Raw genomic sequence first — 17203 nt, forward strand, 5'->3', positions numbered from 1 at the left:
CCATTTTGACTACTAGCACTCACAACAAGAGCAGACTAACAGACATCAATGAGCTGCAGGTAACGGACAATGCAGGTACAGTACGATTGCTCAAGTTGAACAGTACAAATGTTCAAGGCACAGAGCAGGATAGCAGTCCCTCTGTATGAATACTTTTTTGAGTATCATAATTAAGTGATTCACATTGTGTTCGTCTCCTTATAGTCTTGGCAGATTTTCAACTCATGCAACTGTTAGTGCTCTTCCGTCTCTTTGTTTCAATATAACTTTTAATTTTCTGCTCTCTCATATAACCCACCCATGACAAAATTTTTGGGTGTATGAATACTTTTTTGAGGCACTGTAGAAATCGAAGTTCGTTCTTCATGAACTTTTCAATAGTATATCAAATTATATATTTCAATGATCATCACCTTCCCATTTAAAATGTTTGAGTGACTGTAGTGCCCCATAATAGGGGGCCTTATGGGACAAAGACCACAGTCCATTAAATGTGCCCAATGATATTTCCCTATCTCACTTACTTTCACCTGTTTGTGATCTGTAAGCACTGGAGGTTTTATCTGACTGTACAAGAACTCAGCTTTAACTGGTTGCCATTTCGTAAAGAGTACTATATTATATATATATATATATATATATATATATATATATATATATATATATACCCAAAAAAAACACTACAAAATTTCATTATTTTTTCTATGATTTTTTTCAATGAAAAAAGTATCAAATGACATACCCAGTGGTCGAAGTGAGACGGTATGCGGTGGTATGCCATACCGCCTCTGGTATTTCAGTGATTAAAACATACCGTCACTAGAAAGTAGACGCTAAATACCTTTAATAAATCCATTTTTATACACAGTAATTGACGAATAGCTTTGCACGTAATATTATTTGATTTTTTTACGTAGAAATAATTTCTAAGTTGACAACATCGACATTTTTATCATCTTTTTCCTACCTTTTGTTTTTAAAGTAAGATGCCTTCAAAGTAGTTCATCTACTTCATATTTTGATGTGCCATATTGAATTGTTTCTTTGTTATATATGTAATGCATGCTCATGCTCAAAACATGGGCGGATTTAGGGGTTGTCTGCTGTAGGGGGTACCTTCTGGGTTTTTGGAATATCCAACAGTCGAATGGAGGAACCAAGAGTTTTCCCGCAGGAAATTATTAATATACTCGTTCGATTTTTGAGTATTTTCGTGTATAATTCTCTATAATACAACATAAGGGGATATTTCATTTTTCTTTCAGAAAGTTGTTGGTGGGGGATCAAAGTTTCTCCATATAAACCCCCCCGCCCCCCGCTCGTTATCATAGAGAAGCTCTCCAAGGTTTTCAGTCGTCATGTAACTAGAAATGCAATATTTTAGGCAACATACCCTCATTGTATTTCAACATTTAGATAGCCGGTATGTCGAATCAAAATCGTAATAAAACATACCGCCTCTGCTTTTTTTCCCACTTCGAACACTGGACGTACCTGCCCATTTAAAGTTTTCAACTCAACCCCCAGTGCACTATGAAAAGGTGTCCTGTGGGAAAAACAGTACGGTACATTCAATTCGCCCTATCATATTTCCCTATCTCAGTTTTTGTTTTATTCTTTTATCTCCAGTCGTTTCTGATTTATAGACACTGGACGAAGTTACAGACTCGCCATGTATTTCCGTTCACTTCATACACGTACAGGGCTATGGGACATATTTAAATTTTTAAACTACATTTTAGAGATTACCTCAGAGGCGTCTTATAAAAATAGTCTAGTGTAGAAGAGGAAAAGTATTAAAGAGCTTTTGTTTAATTTCCAAATAGTAGTATGTTATTGAACAAAATAGGGCGAATCTGATCTTTTTTTTTCATCCTTTAAGTAACAAATACATTACACCTTTTATAGATTCATCATTATATATGTATTTTGCCATTATTGGCACTCACTTGCCGCAACTTAGAAGCTTCCATCCATCAAAATCTTCACAAATTTCTTCATCTTGACGTAGGAATTTTCTGTTTTAATCAATGGCGTATACTGGTTTGATGGTTTGGGCTACCACTAACCTTTATAGCATCTCTACATTATTATTATTATTATTATTATTATTATTATTATTATTATTATTATTATTGAAGTGAAATTTATTTCTACCTTCATTTGTTCCATGAAATATCCCTATATTTTGCTTTGTATAGATCGGAACCCTACTCACCAGAGTGAATCGAAAATGTCCGATTAATGAAAAACGCAAAAATAGGCGATTAGCCAAAGAAGGAGCCTCAGTCTGTAAAAGCCTTCGCAACCAAACGCAAATAATGAACAAGTATTTATAACAGCTATGCCAACTATCACAAAATACTATAAAACACAAAATTTTCGTTGCGTTGACGCAATCCACTACTGAACGAAGTTCAAGGTGTCCGAGACAATTCTCAGAGATCCCCAAAATACCTGGTCATTGATCGTATAATTTCCCTTTACTCTTCGCTCACGTCCAAGAAACCGACTTTATAGATGCAACTGCTGTTACGTGGCATCACGTTCGTACGCTGTGGGCGGATGTAGAGCAAAAGGGAAAGCGCTGATACGATTCTTCCTGTAATACCTAGAGAGTGGTTATGCTGCGTTGTCATATCGAAGACCTCTTTAAGTTAGCGAAACAAACTGCGTACAAAGAATTTAGTGGATCTTTCTAAATACATATAGTTCTCAGAAACTTGTATCACTGAAAGAAGATACTAAAGTAAAAACTTATCAATATAATTTAGTTTATATTATAATAACTTTATTTTGTAATATTCTAGAGCTACCGCCGGTAGGCCTGGTAGTCCACAGAATACGCCACTGGCTTTAATACTGTCCATCAACTGCAGCTTCCTTTATCTCCTCCTCCTCCTTCGTTCCACCGTACTTTCTAGCACGTTCCTCATGGTTTCTTCTCAGCCAATGTTCCAACCAGGTTCTTTTCCTCCTCCTAATTATATCTAAAAGTGTTCTCTTTTCTCCCCCACTATTTCTGAAACCTTCTCATGCGTTTTCCGTACGACTCAGTTAATTCTCTCAATTCTTTTCCACACCCATATTTCAAAAGCTTCCAGTTCTTTTATCATCGCTTCTGCGTAATATCCATATTTCTGCCTTATAGACCACAATATTCCACACAAAACATTTTGAGCTTTTTCCTAAGTCTTTATTCAAGGACTCAAATACTTTATTCTACCTCCTAAACCTTCTTTCGCCAATTCTTTCCCTTGCTTTTACGTTCGCACTTCATGTTCTCACTAATAATACTACTGGACATCGAAAACTAATCACCTGTTCTATTTTCTTCTCTTCTACTTCTATATTTGACACTGACCACTTCGCTTCAATCACCAATCATCTTTCTAACGTTTATTTTCATCTCATATTCTTGGCAGCCTTTATTCAAGCTCTCGCTTCAATCACCAATCATCTTTCTAATGTTTATTTTCATCTCATATTCTTGGCAGCCTTTATTCAAGCTCTCTAACTTATTAATTTGCTTTTCTTATTTCGCGAAAGCAGCCGTATCATCTGCAATTCGTAACACCTAATTATTCTATGTCCTACCGAAATGCAATCTTCATTACGTAGACCCTTCTTCACTGCATCTTCTGTTGATTCATATATAAGTTTCTTATTAGTTTTCGATTTTTATAGTCCTATTCAACTTTCTTTAGAACTCCCATCAACAACTTCCAATTTACCGATTAAATGCCTTTTCTCGATCAATTAACACAACACACATCTCTCTTTTTCTATAAACCTTTCACCGATTACTCTTAATAAGCAAATTGAATCTTTTTTACCCACACCTCTTCTAAACCCAAACTGTTCCTCTTTAACTTCAGTTGTTCTTTCATACAACCTTCTGTTCAGTATTCGAAGTATAACTTTTGCCACCTGCGATATGAAACTAATATTGCATCTCTCTGGGCTAGATTTCTGAGCCAACAATATTATGGTGGTCTTCAGGAAATCTGTCCATTCTCCGTATAACATATTTCATTATAAAATCGTAACAGTTCTCTCTTGCAATTGTCTTCCATATTCTGAGTGAATTAAATTGATATACTATTACAATTGCTTCTCCATTTCTCATCTCGGATATGTAGACTGTTAACAATAAATACCCAACGATATTTTGTAACATCTTAGTGGAAAATTGTGTGCTCTTACGGATTTTCAAATTATATTTACATCAATGGTGTGTGTTTTAACAGAAAAAAGATACATATAGCGATTAAATGTTTTTACTTCAACCATCGCCTTGTACTGCTTAGCGGTGTTGCTTAGGCTTACTCTATTTAAATGTCCTTTGGTTTGTCAAAATTAAATTTTGTAGTGTATAATTTTAATATTTATATCGAATTTAACTTGAGCTACCCAAATATCAAAACTTCAAAATTACTATACGTTTCAAAGAAAGGAAAAAAAGAAATATGCTTTCCCATATAAATCAATCACCACCACCATAGGTATTCTGCCATTATTGGTAGGTCACTTGCCGCAACTGAGAAGTTTCCATGCTCAAAAGTTTTCCACTATCTTCATCTCCACGTATGATTTTTTTTATTTTTTTATTTTGATGTCGTCCAGTAATTGTGGTCTCCTTCGCCCCTCCCTTTCTTTCCTGCCACCATACCCTCTAGCACGTCACTCATGATACAGTTCCTTCTTAGGCAATGTCCCATCAAGTTTCTTTTCCTCTTTTTAATAATATCTAAAATTGTTCTTCCCTCCCCAACCATTTCTAACACCCTCTCATTCGTTTTTTTCACTTGACCCAGCTAATTATCTGCATTCTTCTCCACACCCACATTTCGAAAGCCAGTAGTTTTTCATCATTTTTGCGTAATATCCGTGTTTCTTGCCCATAATATTCCACGCAAAGCATTTTATGAGTCTTTTTCTCAATTCTTTATTCAAGATCCCACAAAATAGTATTCTCTTCCTCCTAAAAGCTTCTTTCACCATTACTAGCCTTGCTTTCACTTCATGTTCACACTTCATATCATATATAAATCAATACACTGGAAAATAAGGATGGCGCAGGTACTCAATGTCTTTATCAAGTTAACTGCTATGGGCAAAATATGATGCAACATAGTGGGGCCAAATACATTCTTTTTTTTTTAAACTGCTGAAAATGGTGCCATTAGGTCTCTTAATATAAGGAACTTGATAACAGTGAAATAAGCATTGGTACGCCAATTTAAATTTGAGATCGGCTCGGCTTTTGTGTATCATGGCCGAGCATAGTAATTTTACCAGTGGCGTGTGGTGAAGGGCTTTGTTTGGGTAAGCAATCCTAATTATAAAATTATTACAACGATCCCCCCCCCCCCCCCGCTAAACTTAAGCCTGTCCTCTCCGTTGGTCAATGGCTATTAGATGCACCAAAATTACATGGGGGCTCGGATTCGATTACCGACGGGAGGGTACATAAAATTTAATTTTACCATTTTTCACTTTCATAAATTATCCGCGTTCTTGAGCCTAAAAGGCCTAATATGAGACGTTAAAAAAAAAAAGAAGTCATTTCATTTTATATTGAGAAAATTTAATTGCAACTTAAACTGTATTGTTTCAACTTAATTATTTGAAAATGGATAATAATGATTCTGAATATGAATGTGCTTTTACTGTTTATTATTAGGACAAGTAAAGAATTAGAGCTATTAATTAAGCATGGTTTCATCCTACAGTGTACAGAAGGCCGAAAGATTGGACACAACCAGGCACATACGCAGAATTTTTGTTGGGAGGGGACCAAAGTTTGAAGATAAATTAAAATCACCTTTTTGTAAAATCACTCCCAAAATTAGACTAAATTTACAGAAAAGTCGGAATTTCGGGGTGCCCGGACCCCCGAATCCACCCTCTGTGTACGTCCCTGAGCACAACAGCTAGTAAGAGATAAAATGGAAGAAATAAATATGAAGCACGCAAATACAAGTAAAGATAAAATTCTTACCTCTTTTATTTGAAGTGTAGTTGAATCCTCCTCTCTGTTTTTGCGAAGTCTTCTATGACACTGTCGTAAAATTCTTGATGCTGTTATAGGGATGTTAACAGTTCCTTCTCCAATGCTATCAGAGATAGATTTGTAAGTCTTTCCTGCCCTTGCGTATTGCGTGCATAGTTCTTAATGTTTTTCAATTTTGAAAAACTTCGTTCCACTGACGCATTACTTGCTGGAATTGTTAAAATTAATTCACATAACTTTGTCACTTCACTATATGCCTTCTCCAGCTCATTGGTTTTGACGAAACGCAGAAGATCATTGACCGATTTGTGATGCATGTCTTCCGACAAATATGTCACAATTAGTTGTGATCTTAAAGCACTGAAGTCAAAAACAGCAGCATATGTTTCTCTCAAAGACTGAAGCGCTATTTCTGGAAAACATGTTGTGTATTTTTGGAAGTTCTTCGCATTGAGTAACTCCAGAAAATGCAGGGACTCCAAATTACTGAATCTTTCTCTCAGTTGCTGTAATGTTACGTCGAATATTTCACAATACAGACGTTTATATTGCGTTTTGCAATCCACACTACCGGGGCTCTTTTGGCGTTTTGTTGGTGGTTCTTGGACTTCACGTATTTTAGTCCAAAATTCCTCAAATACTTCTCTCTTGTTTTGCAGGACTCTTTCGAATTCCTTGACTTTATCTACACAATAACCAATGTCAGAAGCTTTAGTCTGCAAGATATCATAAAGGGTATCCGTAACCGGGAAAATACAGGCAAATACTTCTAAGAGAAATATGAAGTTGAAGTCACCCATTGTACTTAAAATTCCCCGAGCTGCTGTAAAACACTCTTGACCCCAATTCTCTTTGGAGCTGGAAATAATTTCGAAAAGGTCCATAAGTTCTTTCTTGTGCTCATAGATCGTTTGAACAAGACGAGAATTGTAATTCCAACGTGTCTGTGAAACACGAGGGAGTCTCTTTTGTATCTCTACATCTAGAGCGTGGGTTCTCTTTGTAGATGTAGAGAAAAATGCAGCAATTCCATTAAGAGTTAAGAAAAATATCCGACACTCTCTAACTTGAGATGCTGCCTGAGAGAGAACTAGATTCAATCTATGAGCCAAACAGTGAACAAACAAAGCCTGTGGATATGTCTGTTTTACTCTAGCTTGTAGACCATTTAAATGACTCGCCATCACAGCTGCACCATCATAACTTTGCGCGACCAACTTTTCTCCACAGTTATATTCTTTCATGAGGTCACTCACAATATTGTACAAGGCTTCAGCTGTCCTATTCTCAGAAATATTTAAAAATCTAAGAAACCTTTCGTGAATTTCCCCTTCTACTGTAACGTATCTCACGACTACAGAAAGCTGAGCCAAACTAGCGACGTCTGTAGTTTCGTCTACAGATATAGCTATAAACTTTGTTTCTTGGATTTCTTTTTTAATATGTGTCATCATAACATTACTGATTGATTCAATTAAATCATTTTGTATAATATTTGACAATCCAGTGAATACTGTTCCATTTTCTACGAATGTTCTCAGCTTCTCATCATACTGACACAACAACTTCACAAGCTCGACATAATTTCCTCTGTTACTAGAATCAGATGATTCATCATGTCCCCTGAAAGCCAGTTCTTGTTTACCTAAGAAACATACGATGTCAATAAGGCGTTTCATTATTCCTCTGTTTCTTCTTACAAGTTCGTTGTGCTGAGAGTCCCTCACTTTCTTCTGAGAATCCAACATGTACTCTATTCTTGCTTTTCCAAATGTTTTCTCATTTATTATGGCCTGAAGATGATTTTGAGTTAAACTATGCTTTTTTATGGCCTTGTGAACGTTTCCCATATCACTGTAACCACAACTTGACCACACACTTTTCTCTTTTGAAAAAAGAAGACAACACCAACAATAGAGCTTTCGTTTTTCTGGGCAAGCGGTCAGCCATTCGTTGCTTTCAAAAAGTTGAATATTAAATTTTCTTACACATGTTTTTGAAGCAGTAGTTATATTAATGTCGGGCGTCAGTCTGCCGGCCGTAATAATGTTTTTCTTTTCTTCAAAGTTCCGCGAAGCAAAACTCTTCACCAATATATCACAAATCACGCACTTCTGTTCTCCGTCTACACCACTGCATTTAGGAGAGAGATCCATGTTCATTCTCCCTGCCGAACCACTAGCGAACGCAACTTCTTGGATTGCTTACCTTTGAGTACAACTCGCGAGCAAGTCTCCCTTATAAAACGTACAGCAATAATAATTGAATAGATGCACTGGAACTAACACTTATATACAAAAATGTACTATGCACTAAGTATTACGCACTTAATATTATACATACAACTATAAGAATTAACCACTAAAAGCCACAATTTTTGTTTAAAACGCGGTTTACGATTAAGCTGAATATGCAGCCAGGTTCCGCAACTAAGAAGATTGCTTTTCTTCACGAAAGGAACCGAGCTAACACGATCGCATCCGATCCACCGGACGATTTCTGCTAGCCTTGCCGTAAATGACCCTGCAGTGCAGCTAGAAGATGAGAAATAGAAGCAAGCGAGAGCGTTTCATATGGCAACGTACAACAATACAAAGCTTTCGATAAATGAAATAATATTTATAGCAAATAGAGTAGTAATGATTACTTTAGATTTTAATTTATAATTTAAAGGTAAGCAGTGCTTACCTTGCGTATATTAAGAACACGTCACTGAATTTTACAACACCAAATCATGAGACTCGTTTTCCTCTCTTCCAGTTTTCTTTCTTTTTATCTTTATATATAAATTCTATGTATTATTGTTGTTGAAAATGACTAATACAAAACAAGCAAGTCACTTTTGGTTCCCATAAGTCTCCATAAGCTTGACTCAAGTGAATTTTTCTCAACTTACACTAGAAAGTATCATTGTCAGACTCGTCACCAGAAATACATTTGTAGCGAAAGTAGGTTGGTTAACTTGAAGTTTAGTGTCCCTTTCAGCACCGAGGCTATATGAGATTTGGGATCTGAAACATATGACCTCTTCAGCTCTCAATAGGAATCGAATCTAGTTTCCCGCTAACCATAAAGCCACGAAAGAAAGTAGGGTCGTTATTGCTGTCAGGTACTTATTTCTTCACACAATTAGGTTATAACACTTGTACTATTAATGCTATCCAATATTTCACGTGTTTCTGATTGCTCATCCACCCTCCATACATCAATACATAAAACTTACACCTTTGATCATCATAACCTCCTGCATATTCACATACTTCCTTCTTTTTTCCTTTTCTTCTTCTTTGATAATGTAAGAAAGTGTAAATAAAAATAAGACGATGGAATCCCTTGTTGACGTGACATGACATGACATGATCCATCTGCGACACGTTTGAAATCTAGTGTGGTCTCAATATTTTCATTGACATTGTCCCCATTCGGTTACGATTGGCTGACCTATACTTCATGCAAATTTTCGTATTATAAATGGCATACCATTAGTTCTCTTGAAAGAAATATTGTTTCAGAACATTTTCTTAGCTGATTACATTCAGTAGATTCAGAGTTTGAACAGTTGGTCCATGTGGTAAAACCACAGTAGATGCCCAAGGGCTTATTTATTTATTAAGGGAGTATTAATTTCATTTTCGTAAGTTTGTAATGGAATTCCTTTGTTTTATCACTTGTTTTTGTTTTTTTTTTTTTTTTTCTTTCAGTGATCTAAAAACGGTCTACTAACTTATTCAAAAGTGTCATTTTATTAGTACTTTCATATGTATAGAACATATCAAGATTATCAGGTTTTCTACACTGAATCTTGAATCAAATTTCTGTGAAACATGTTTTTAGTATTTGTCACGACCACATGATTTAAGAATAATAAAATCTGATCAAGACAATAGTATGAAGATAATGAAAAATTTCTGGAATTGTAACACAAGTTTTTATTAATATATAGCTCTTGCATGGTCATGGTCAACGAACTTAAAAAGTCGTACTGAATTCTCCATGTCTGTGTGTCTGTTATTTGCGAGCCCTCCATTCAATAGAGCATCAAAAACTATCTGAGAAAGTGATGGAGTTTTTCGCGTCACTCTTATAGTTTCCGAGATATTGGCCAAAAATAGTCCCGATTTCGGGAGATTTAAGGAACCATATCTCGAGAACAGTAAGTCATAGAGATATGATATTTTGTGATTTCTTGCGAAAAACACAAGATGCGGATATAAAGATTTACTTCTACATGTAGGTACAATCACAGTTATCCTTCCCGGTCCATCTCCCTATTCTTTTTAAGTTCGTTCTGGCAATACTCTTGGAGCATTCTCAACTGTGACCTCAACTGGTCACAGCTAGTATGAACAGAACACGACCATATAATCCCCTTCTCCCAACTGTCTTCTTAATTACCGGTTGGATTGGATTTTCAGTTCGACGTCCCTTCCAGCACCGAGACTATACGAGACGTGGACCTGAAGGTTAACCTGGGATCCGAACTACAAGAGCTCCCGCCGGGAATCGAACCCGGGTCTACCACGCCAAAGGTGTGTTTTAAGTTGATTGAAGGTAACCTTAACATAAATTATGAGAAGCATCGTATGTTCAATTTTTCATGTACACTCATGTCCAAAATGATTGTCGCATATCTATAACTGTCTACTTGTAAGAATATAATTTGATAATGATTTTGCAGGGTACTTTTAATACAGATATTATGTGTATAATCGGGAAATGTGTATTTGTGGTAAATTTCATAGGAAAAGAATAATAAATACGAAAATTAGAGTGAGTAAAACAAAATGTTGCTAAATGGGTTAGAAAGTTTTATTTTTCGTTTTATTGTTCTTATTTACTGCTCTTTTGACATGAAATTTGCCACATACATGTCTTTCCCGATTATACACATACTAACATTATAAGATATTCCGGGCGAATTCGTTATCAAATTATATTCCTACAACAACATATTTATAGACATGCGACAATAATTTTGGACATGAGTGTACCTGTGCTGTGATACCTTTCACAAACTCTAATAGTATATCGCATATGGTTTACTTTTGAGATGTTCAATGAATTAGAATCGTTTAACAGATGTTGATGATAAATTTGACAATAATGAAATTCTGAATTCATAAACTGAACAAGTTAACAAACCATTTCCTGTTTCTACAAGTTAACTTAATTATCCATTTCTTCAGAAGATTAACGAATGATGAAAAAAAAAAGTTAATTACTTCAATTAATACAAGTTGTAATATACTATACAACGATGTGCCATAGATTTACAATTCTTTTACTAGAAAGATGTTTCTCTGTACATCTGGATAAACAACTGATATCGTACATTAACTACCACATAATGTCACTCATTCTTTAGAAACACAACTCGAGCGCAATTATTAACAGAACTCTGCACCTCATACACTCATACAAAAATTATAATTGTTCCATCATAATACATCTTTCAATCTTACTCGCGTTTGCAAATCTTAAAATTCACATTACAATAACGAATAAAATAAAACTTTATTCGTAATACGAATCCAATCCGTTAAGAAACAGAAGGAAAATGTTTCTGTTTCAGAATCCATTAGTATGTAAATGATATCGAAAGTTTCTCCTACCTGAATTTCTACAGAACGTAACTGAGTGTGAAACGAACAAAAACAAATATCCTACAGCAAGCTGTATTAGAAAGAAAGAAGGAAAATTACGGTGACACTCGAATTTTACAATTCGCATTGTAGTCCTCTGTGGTCTATAACAGATGACTTTCACTCAATTAATCCAATAAATTCAGTAAGTATTTGCTCTTTAGTTGCCTAAAATACCATTACACCCAATCTGTTCTGGATCTAAGCCAAGATGTTTAATAAAAAACACGCAAACAATGTGAACAATTTCTCCACAAATAAAAGAGGATCATCTAGATGAAAGAACGTGATGAAACGAAAATGCATACACACACACACACACACACACACACAGTTCACACTAATGTCACTCATAGTTCTTCAGTTTCCAGTTGGTCCCATGTCACACATTAATCCATTATCTAGCATGGCAGTAATTTAACATTACATGTAATAAGTCAACGATCAATTTTCATATCAATCGTTTCCTTTAGAGAGGGTAGTTGAGCATGACATCTTGTCTTGCCAATTCTAGCAACATAGGATCATCGAAGAACTTGTTGATAGACACATCCTCACTAAGACCTTTCCTTCGCCGCGTCTTAATCATAAATTCTCTTGCAAGATGTGTTGCTGGTTGTGGTTCCAAAGGCCGAATAATAATACTTTTATCCAAAGGATCACCAGGTACTATCTGTAACGAGAAAAGATTCATTCTTTTCAAACATACAAATTTATATTGGATTGATTCACTCGAAGTATGACACTCACTAAATGAAAATAAGCATGCTCCAAAAAATAAAGAAATAAAAATAAAAATAAATACGCGTAGGCAGAAAAGTACAATAGACAATCTCACGTGAGAACAAGAGAGACCATAAATGGATACCTACTACTGTCTGACAGCTATGACCATCCCGCTACGAACATGACAAAGTTCGTAAAATCCTGCCCATTGGTTCTGTATAAGCAGTCTATGAAATGGAATTCAGTATGCTATGACAATGAGACTAAGACTGTTACTATTTTATAATTTTATTTAGATAATACTTTTTATTTTTATCTAAGTCCACTCATAACTACGAAACCAGTACTGTGCCTTTATTCAACAGCCAATGACTCTTACAGAATAATGTATGACGACACAGACTTTAATTATAAAAGTTTCTCCTCATACTAACTTTGGAACAGTACTTATTGACTTGCACTTCTGCACCATAATCAAACTTCTTAATATCATCTACGTTTTATATAATAATCGATTGGCTTTCGCTCAACTGTAGCACGCTTCCACGGCTTACATATAATTTAAATTGTCATCGTACTCTTGGACACAAACCTCCGACTTTCTCTTCCCCCGTCTTCCTCTTTCTCCAACCTATGATTTGAAACCATATTTCACACATTAAAACTCCACCATAAATACTTACCATAAAACCTTAACAAAAACATATAAACGTAAGATAAACAACACTAGTAACTACTCGTATTTCGAAGCACTTTCCGTCCTCATACATAACACATTAATCCGTAATTTCTATACTTTCACGGTTGCTCAGTGGTAGAATGCTTACCTTGGGTGTGGAAAGTATCTGGTTTGATCCTGGACTATCTGAATTTGTGATGGTCAACATCGTACTTGTAGATTTTCCCCAAATTCTCCCGTTTTCTCCCTCATTCTCATTCCATCACTCACTCTCTCATTATCCGTCTCGTTAACTTAAAGGACATAACTATGGGACATTAAAGATTTCGTTTTATTTTTTTACTAATGCAACGCGTAGTGAGCGGAAAAACTAAATCCTAGCGAAATTCATAAACGTTTACAAACAAATTCGCTCTTTAACACTCGCTGACCATTCTTAAATTCATTCTTCCGATTGATTCATGAAAATTTTCTAGGCACCAACGTCCTCACCGTACTTCGATTCAGTTTCCTCACAATAACTGGCTTGTAAATGACAACAAATTCTTTACGATCCACTTTTCCCGCTGTTCAATATTTAAACATTACATGCAGCATAGTTTTAGCCATGTTGACTTAGCAGGCTTTATTTCACAGATTATTTACACACAACAGGGGTGAATGAAATTCCGCTTGCCATGTTTGTAGTGGAGAAATGTAGATACCAGATGGCAATAGAAACGACTATTTTGTTCACACTACTGTCCTCAATACATCATATTTACATTTAAGCCAAAATAATTAATAAATAACAAATAGTAATATAATAAAAGATTGCATGCATGAAAGCATATAATGTAAAGTTTCAAAAATATAGATTAAACAAATGAAATCAAAAATGTCTGTCTATCCATCTTTGTTTAATGGAACTTTCTTTTTTATATTGATGCAGACTTTTTACCTTGCCCGGCATTGATGTAAATTCTTGTTGTATGTTCTGCAGGACCAATTTCTTTTTGACAGTTATTTTCTTTTTAAATTCCTATTGTTTATGTTCTTTGTCTGTTTCGTCGTTGTTGTCGTTTCTTTATTTTTCTATTATTAATTCTTTCTATACATATATATACTTGTATTTTATATTTTTTTCCTTTTTTTCTTATTGATTTTGTTTTGGGTAGGCATTTTTTTTAATATACGGGGTGGAACAAAAAGGTAAGGCAAAATTTCGGGGGTGGATTCCTTATGAGTACACAAACAAAAAAGTTTATATGACCATATGTCAGGAAATGCATCGTTACAGAACTATGAGCCGCCTGATGGTATGAAATAGTCACATTCTGATCACCCTTTAATGTGACTCAACTTAAACCTCAATAGCTCACCCCTAATTAAGCTAGGAAGGTAATTTTGGTATCAATGTGTTTCTGAACGATCAAGCTCCATCTCCAAAATACTGATGCAAAAAACAAAAAAAAAACAGGTAGTTTCCTGCCCCGTCCGGCGTGGTACCCCTTCCCACATACATGAAATACATATCGGCGGAAAGCTTCATCCTTCAGGAACACATTGATACCAAACTTTTCCTACCTTAATTAGGGGCTGAGCTATTGAGGTTTAAGTTGAGTCACATTAAGGGAACAGACTACTAAATGTTTTTCAAAAGCTAACAATTTTTCTTTTGTTAGTTTTTGGTAAATGAAAAGAGATAATGAAATGTACCTTACCTCAATTATAGATAATGTTATTCTACACCCGAAAATATGAACCGGAAGAACTTCCAGTGTTGCCATCCATAGAAATTAGTGTGACCAGAATTTGAATTAGGGTGGAAGCAATGTGACGTACGTAACATGTGGACTTCCTTTTCTTACTTTCTTCGAGTGTAGCGGCTTTCATAATAAAGATATCCCTTTACTTCTTTTTTTATTAGAAAGATGGAAAATTCAGCATTAAATTGGTATAAAATACATCATCTATCAATTACCAATAAAAATTGCACGAATATGCAAAACGTGACGTACGCACAATGAAATGGGCATGGAAGTCAGACATCGAGAAGAAAACGGTAAATTCTGCTCTGCTTTTGCATGTGTATGCTCGAAGAAAATAACGTTTATAATTGACTACTATTATGTTATTTCTGCATTGGAACCGAGGTTTTCGAGGCATCGGTATTTTAGCAAAAAAAAATCGTAATTAGCGTGACGTACGCACATGTTTCGTGACGTACGTAACAGCGTGCACTTTGACTAGAAGAAACAATTGTGGGGGAGTGAAGACTCTAAACTGAAAGTCGTAAAACTTATTGAAACATTGAGAATAAAAGGCAAAAATACTTTAGAGAATGCGAATAGAGATCGATTGGAAAGCCATACAAGAAACATAAACCAATATAAGTTACTGACATTAATTGATGATAACGCACAGTCGTATGTAAGTGGCCGATTACAAAATAGAAAAATGTATTTTCAACATAGTACGAAAAATAGAAAAATGTGCTTACAAACATACAGTGTGTTATTTTACTAATTCAGTGTTTCTTAAAGTGTGGGTCGCGACCCATTGGTGGGTCGCGAGAAGTTTTTCCTTTTAATTGTGAAAATTTTATTTTGATGCAGAAACATATGTTGTAAAGTAAGCGCCATTCAGGAAATGAAAATTGAAAGCGTTTGTTGATAGGGTGAAGAGTAAGTGGTTACTCAGAACCCTGCCCTGCTGTATAGTCAGTAGAGATGCTGGGTTAAGATGGAAAGAGAATGGCTAAGTTAAAATCTGTCACGGGGTAGGGCATTGTGTTGAAAATAGTGTTAGCTGTGTGTTACCTTTATATGAAAAAATTAGAAATATGATTTACAAAATTGAATTGGTTTGAAATACCACCATAAAAGTAGGTGGGCCACAAAGTACTTTTTAATATTTAATGTTGGTCGCGGTAACAACAAGTTTGAGAACCACTGTACTATTTGGTAATGTTCAAATCTTTCAGGTGCTCGTGGACAAAAGTGAAGCGACCTCGTTTCTCACGGGATTTTGGAAGAACTTTCTGGATGTGATTTCGTTCCACAGAATCATAGTCGTCTACACGTAAATGAAAAAAAAAAAAAAAAAGAAAAAAAAAAAAAAGAATGTGTCTTTGCCCTGGTCATTTTTACACATGTATTTTACTCGGTACGTTCCATCACTTTCAACTGTAGTTACGTGTCCCGCATGTGTTTTGTGTCCGCCCGACTGCATACGTCACTGGAAGATAACTTCCGATCTCGATGTCAACATTTTAGGAGGGAAGCAATTCGTCACTAATACTTTGCGAAATATTTTCCTGAAATTCATGTGGATCTGAACATATGTCACTCCCACTGCTGCTGAGCAACTGTTCACCTGGCAGTGTGCAATTGGTATGAGTTTTTCATGATCGGCACTTGTGTTCTCATATATCACAGCAACTATCCTTTCAATAAGAACAACGTATCTTGCGGACTTGATTTCTTTTAATTGCTGTGAAGTGTGTAACAAACGGAAGGTCGTACTTGGCTATGTCTTGGTGCGATATAAAAAGGCATTCAATTTGCTGGATATTTTTGACAGTGATGGAATGGAAATCATTTGCGTCTTTCACTACTGTTTTTCTTTGACAAACACGGAACCAAACTACCCTTTTCACCTTTGCTTCAACTCCATCATGTGCTGCCTTTCCGTGATACTTTCGTGAAAGTGCCAGTCTTTTGGTATAATTTCATTTAACAGCATTAGATAGACCATGGATTTCCGGTTCTGAAAATGTTGGCTCGCTTCGTCTGTTCATAAGTGACTTTTTTTAATGAACATTTCAGCAAAACGTTATTGATGATTAAATCATTGAAGATGGCTACTTCGAAAGTACCATGTTTTTTCTTGTCAGATATAAGTCCATTACTTCGCTCTTCATTGTTGAAGTATGCTTCTGCGGTGTAAATGGTGACAGTAGGATCGCTGCGTTTGACCAGTGGTCCGCCATAACTTTGATGCTTAATTGCGTAATTTTTTGCGAAGTCTGTCTGCAGAACCACTTCATTCACATGGAGACCCTTTTCATTTCTTCTTTGAAGGTGCTCAGTTCCCGATTTTGTCTTCTTACGTTGTATGTGTGACGCCGATACACTAGTAACTGTTTCTACATTTCTG

General features: G+C 35.6%; 2 protein-coding genes across 2 annotated transcripts in view; both read right to left on the bottom strand.

Annotated features, from left to right (window-relative positions):
- Positions 1–6087: 6087 nt before the first annotated feature.
- LOC145671592 (zinc finger MYM-type protein 1-like) lies at positions 6088–8172 on the bottom strand. Its single transcript, XM_081740781.1, has one exon. The coding sequence runs from the start codon at positions 8170–8172 to the stop codon at positions 6088–6090; it is 2085 nt and encodes a 694-aa protein (XP_081596907.1).
- A 3062-nt stretch (positions 8173–11234) lies between these two features.
- The window catches only part of LOC145671196 (116 kDa U5 small nuclear ribonucleoprotein component), a 102143-nt gene continuing 96174 nt past the window's right edge, over positions 11235–17203 (bottom strand). Inside the window, exon 19 of the mRNA XM_081740047.1 lies at positions 11235–12331. Within this exon, the coding sequence (XP_081596173.1) occupies positions 12128–12331 (204 nt within the window). The 3' untranslated portion in view covers positions 11235–12127. The remainder of the gene's footprint in view (positions 12332–17203) is intronic.

The sequence above is a fragment of the Thermobia domestica genome, chromosome 15 (genome assembly GCF_964235325.1).
Source record: "Thermobia domestica chromosome 15, izTheDome1.hap1.1, whole genome shotgun sequence".
Lineage (NCBI taxonomy): Eukaryota > Metazoa > Arthropoda > Insecta > Zygentoma > Lepismatidae > Thermobia > Thermobia domestica.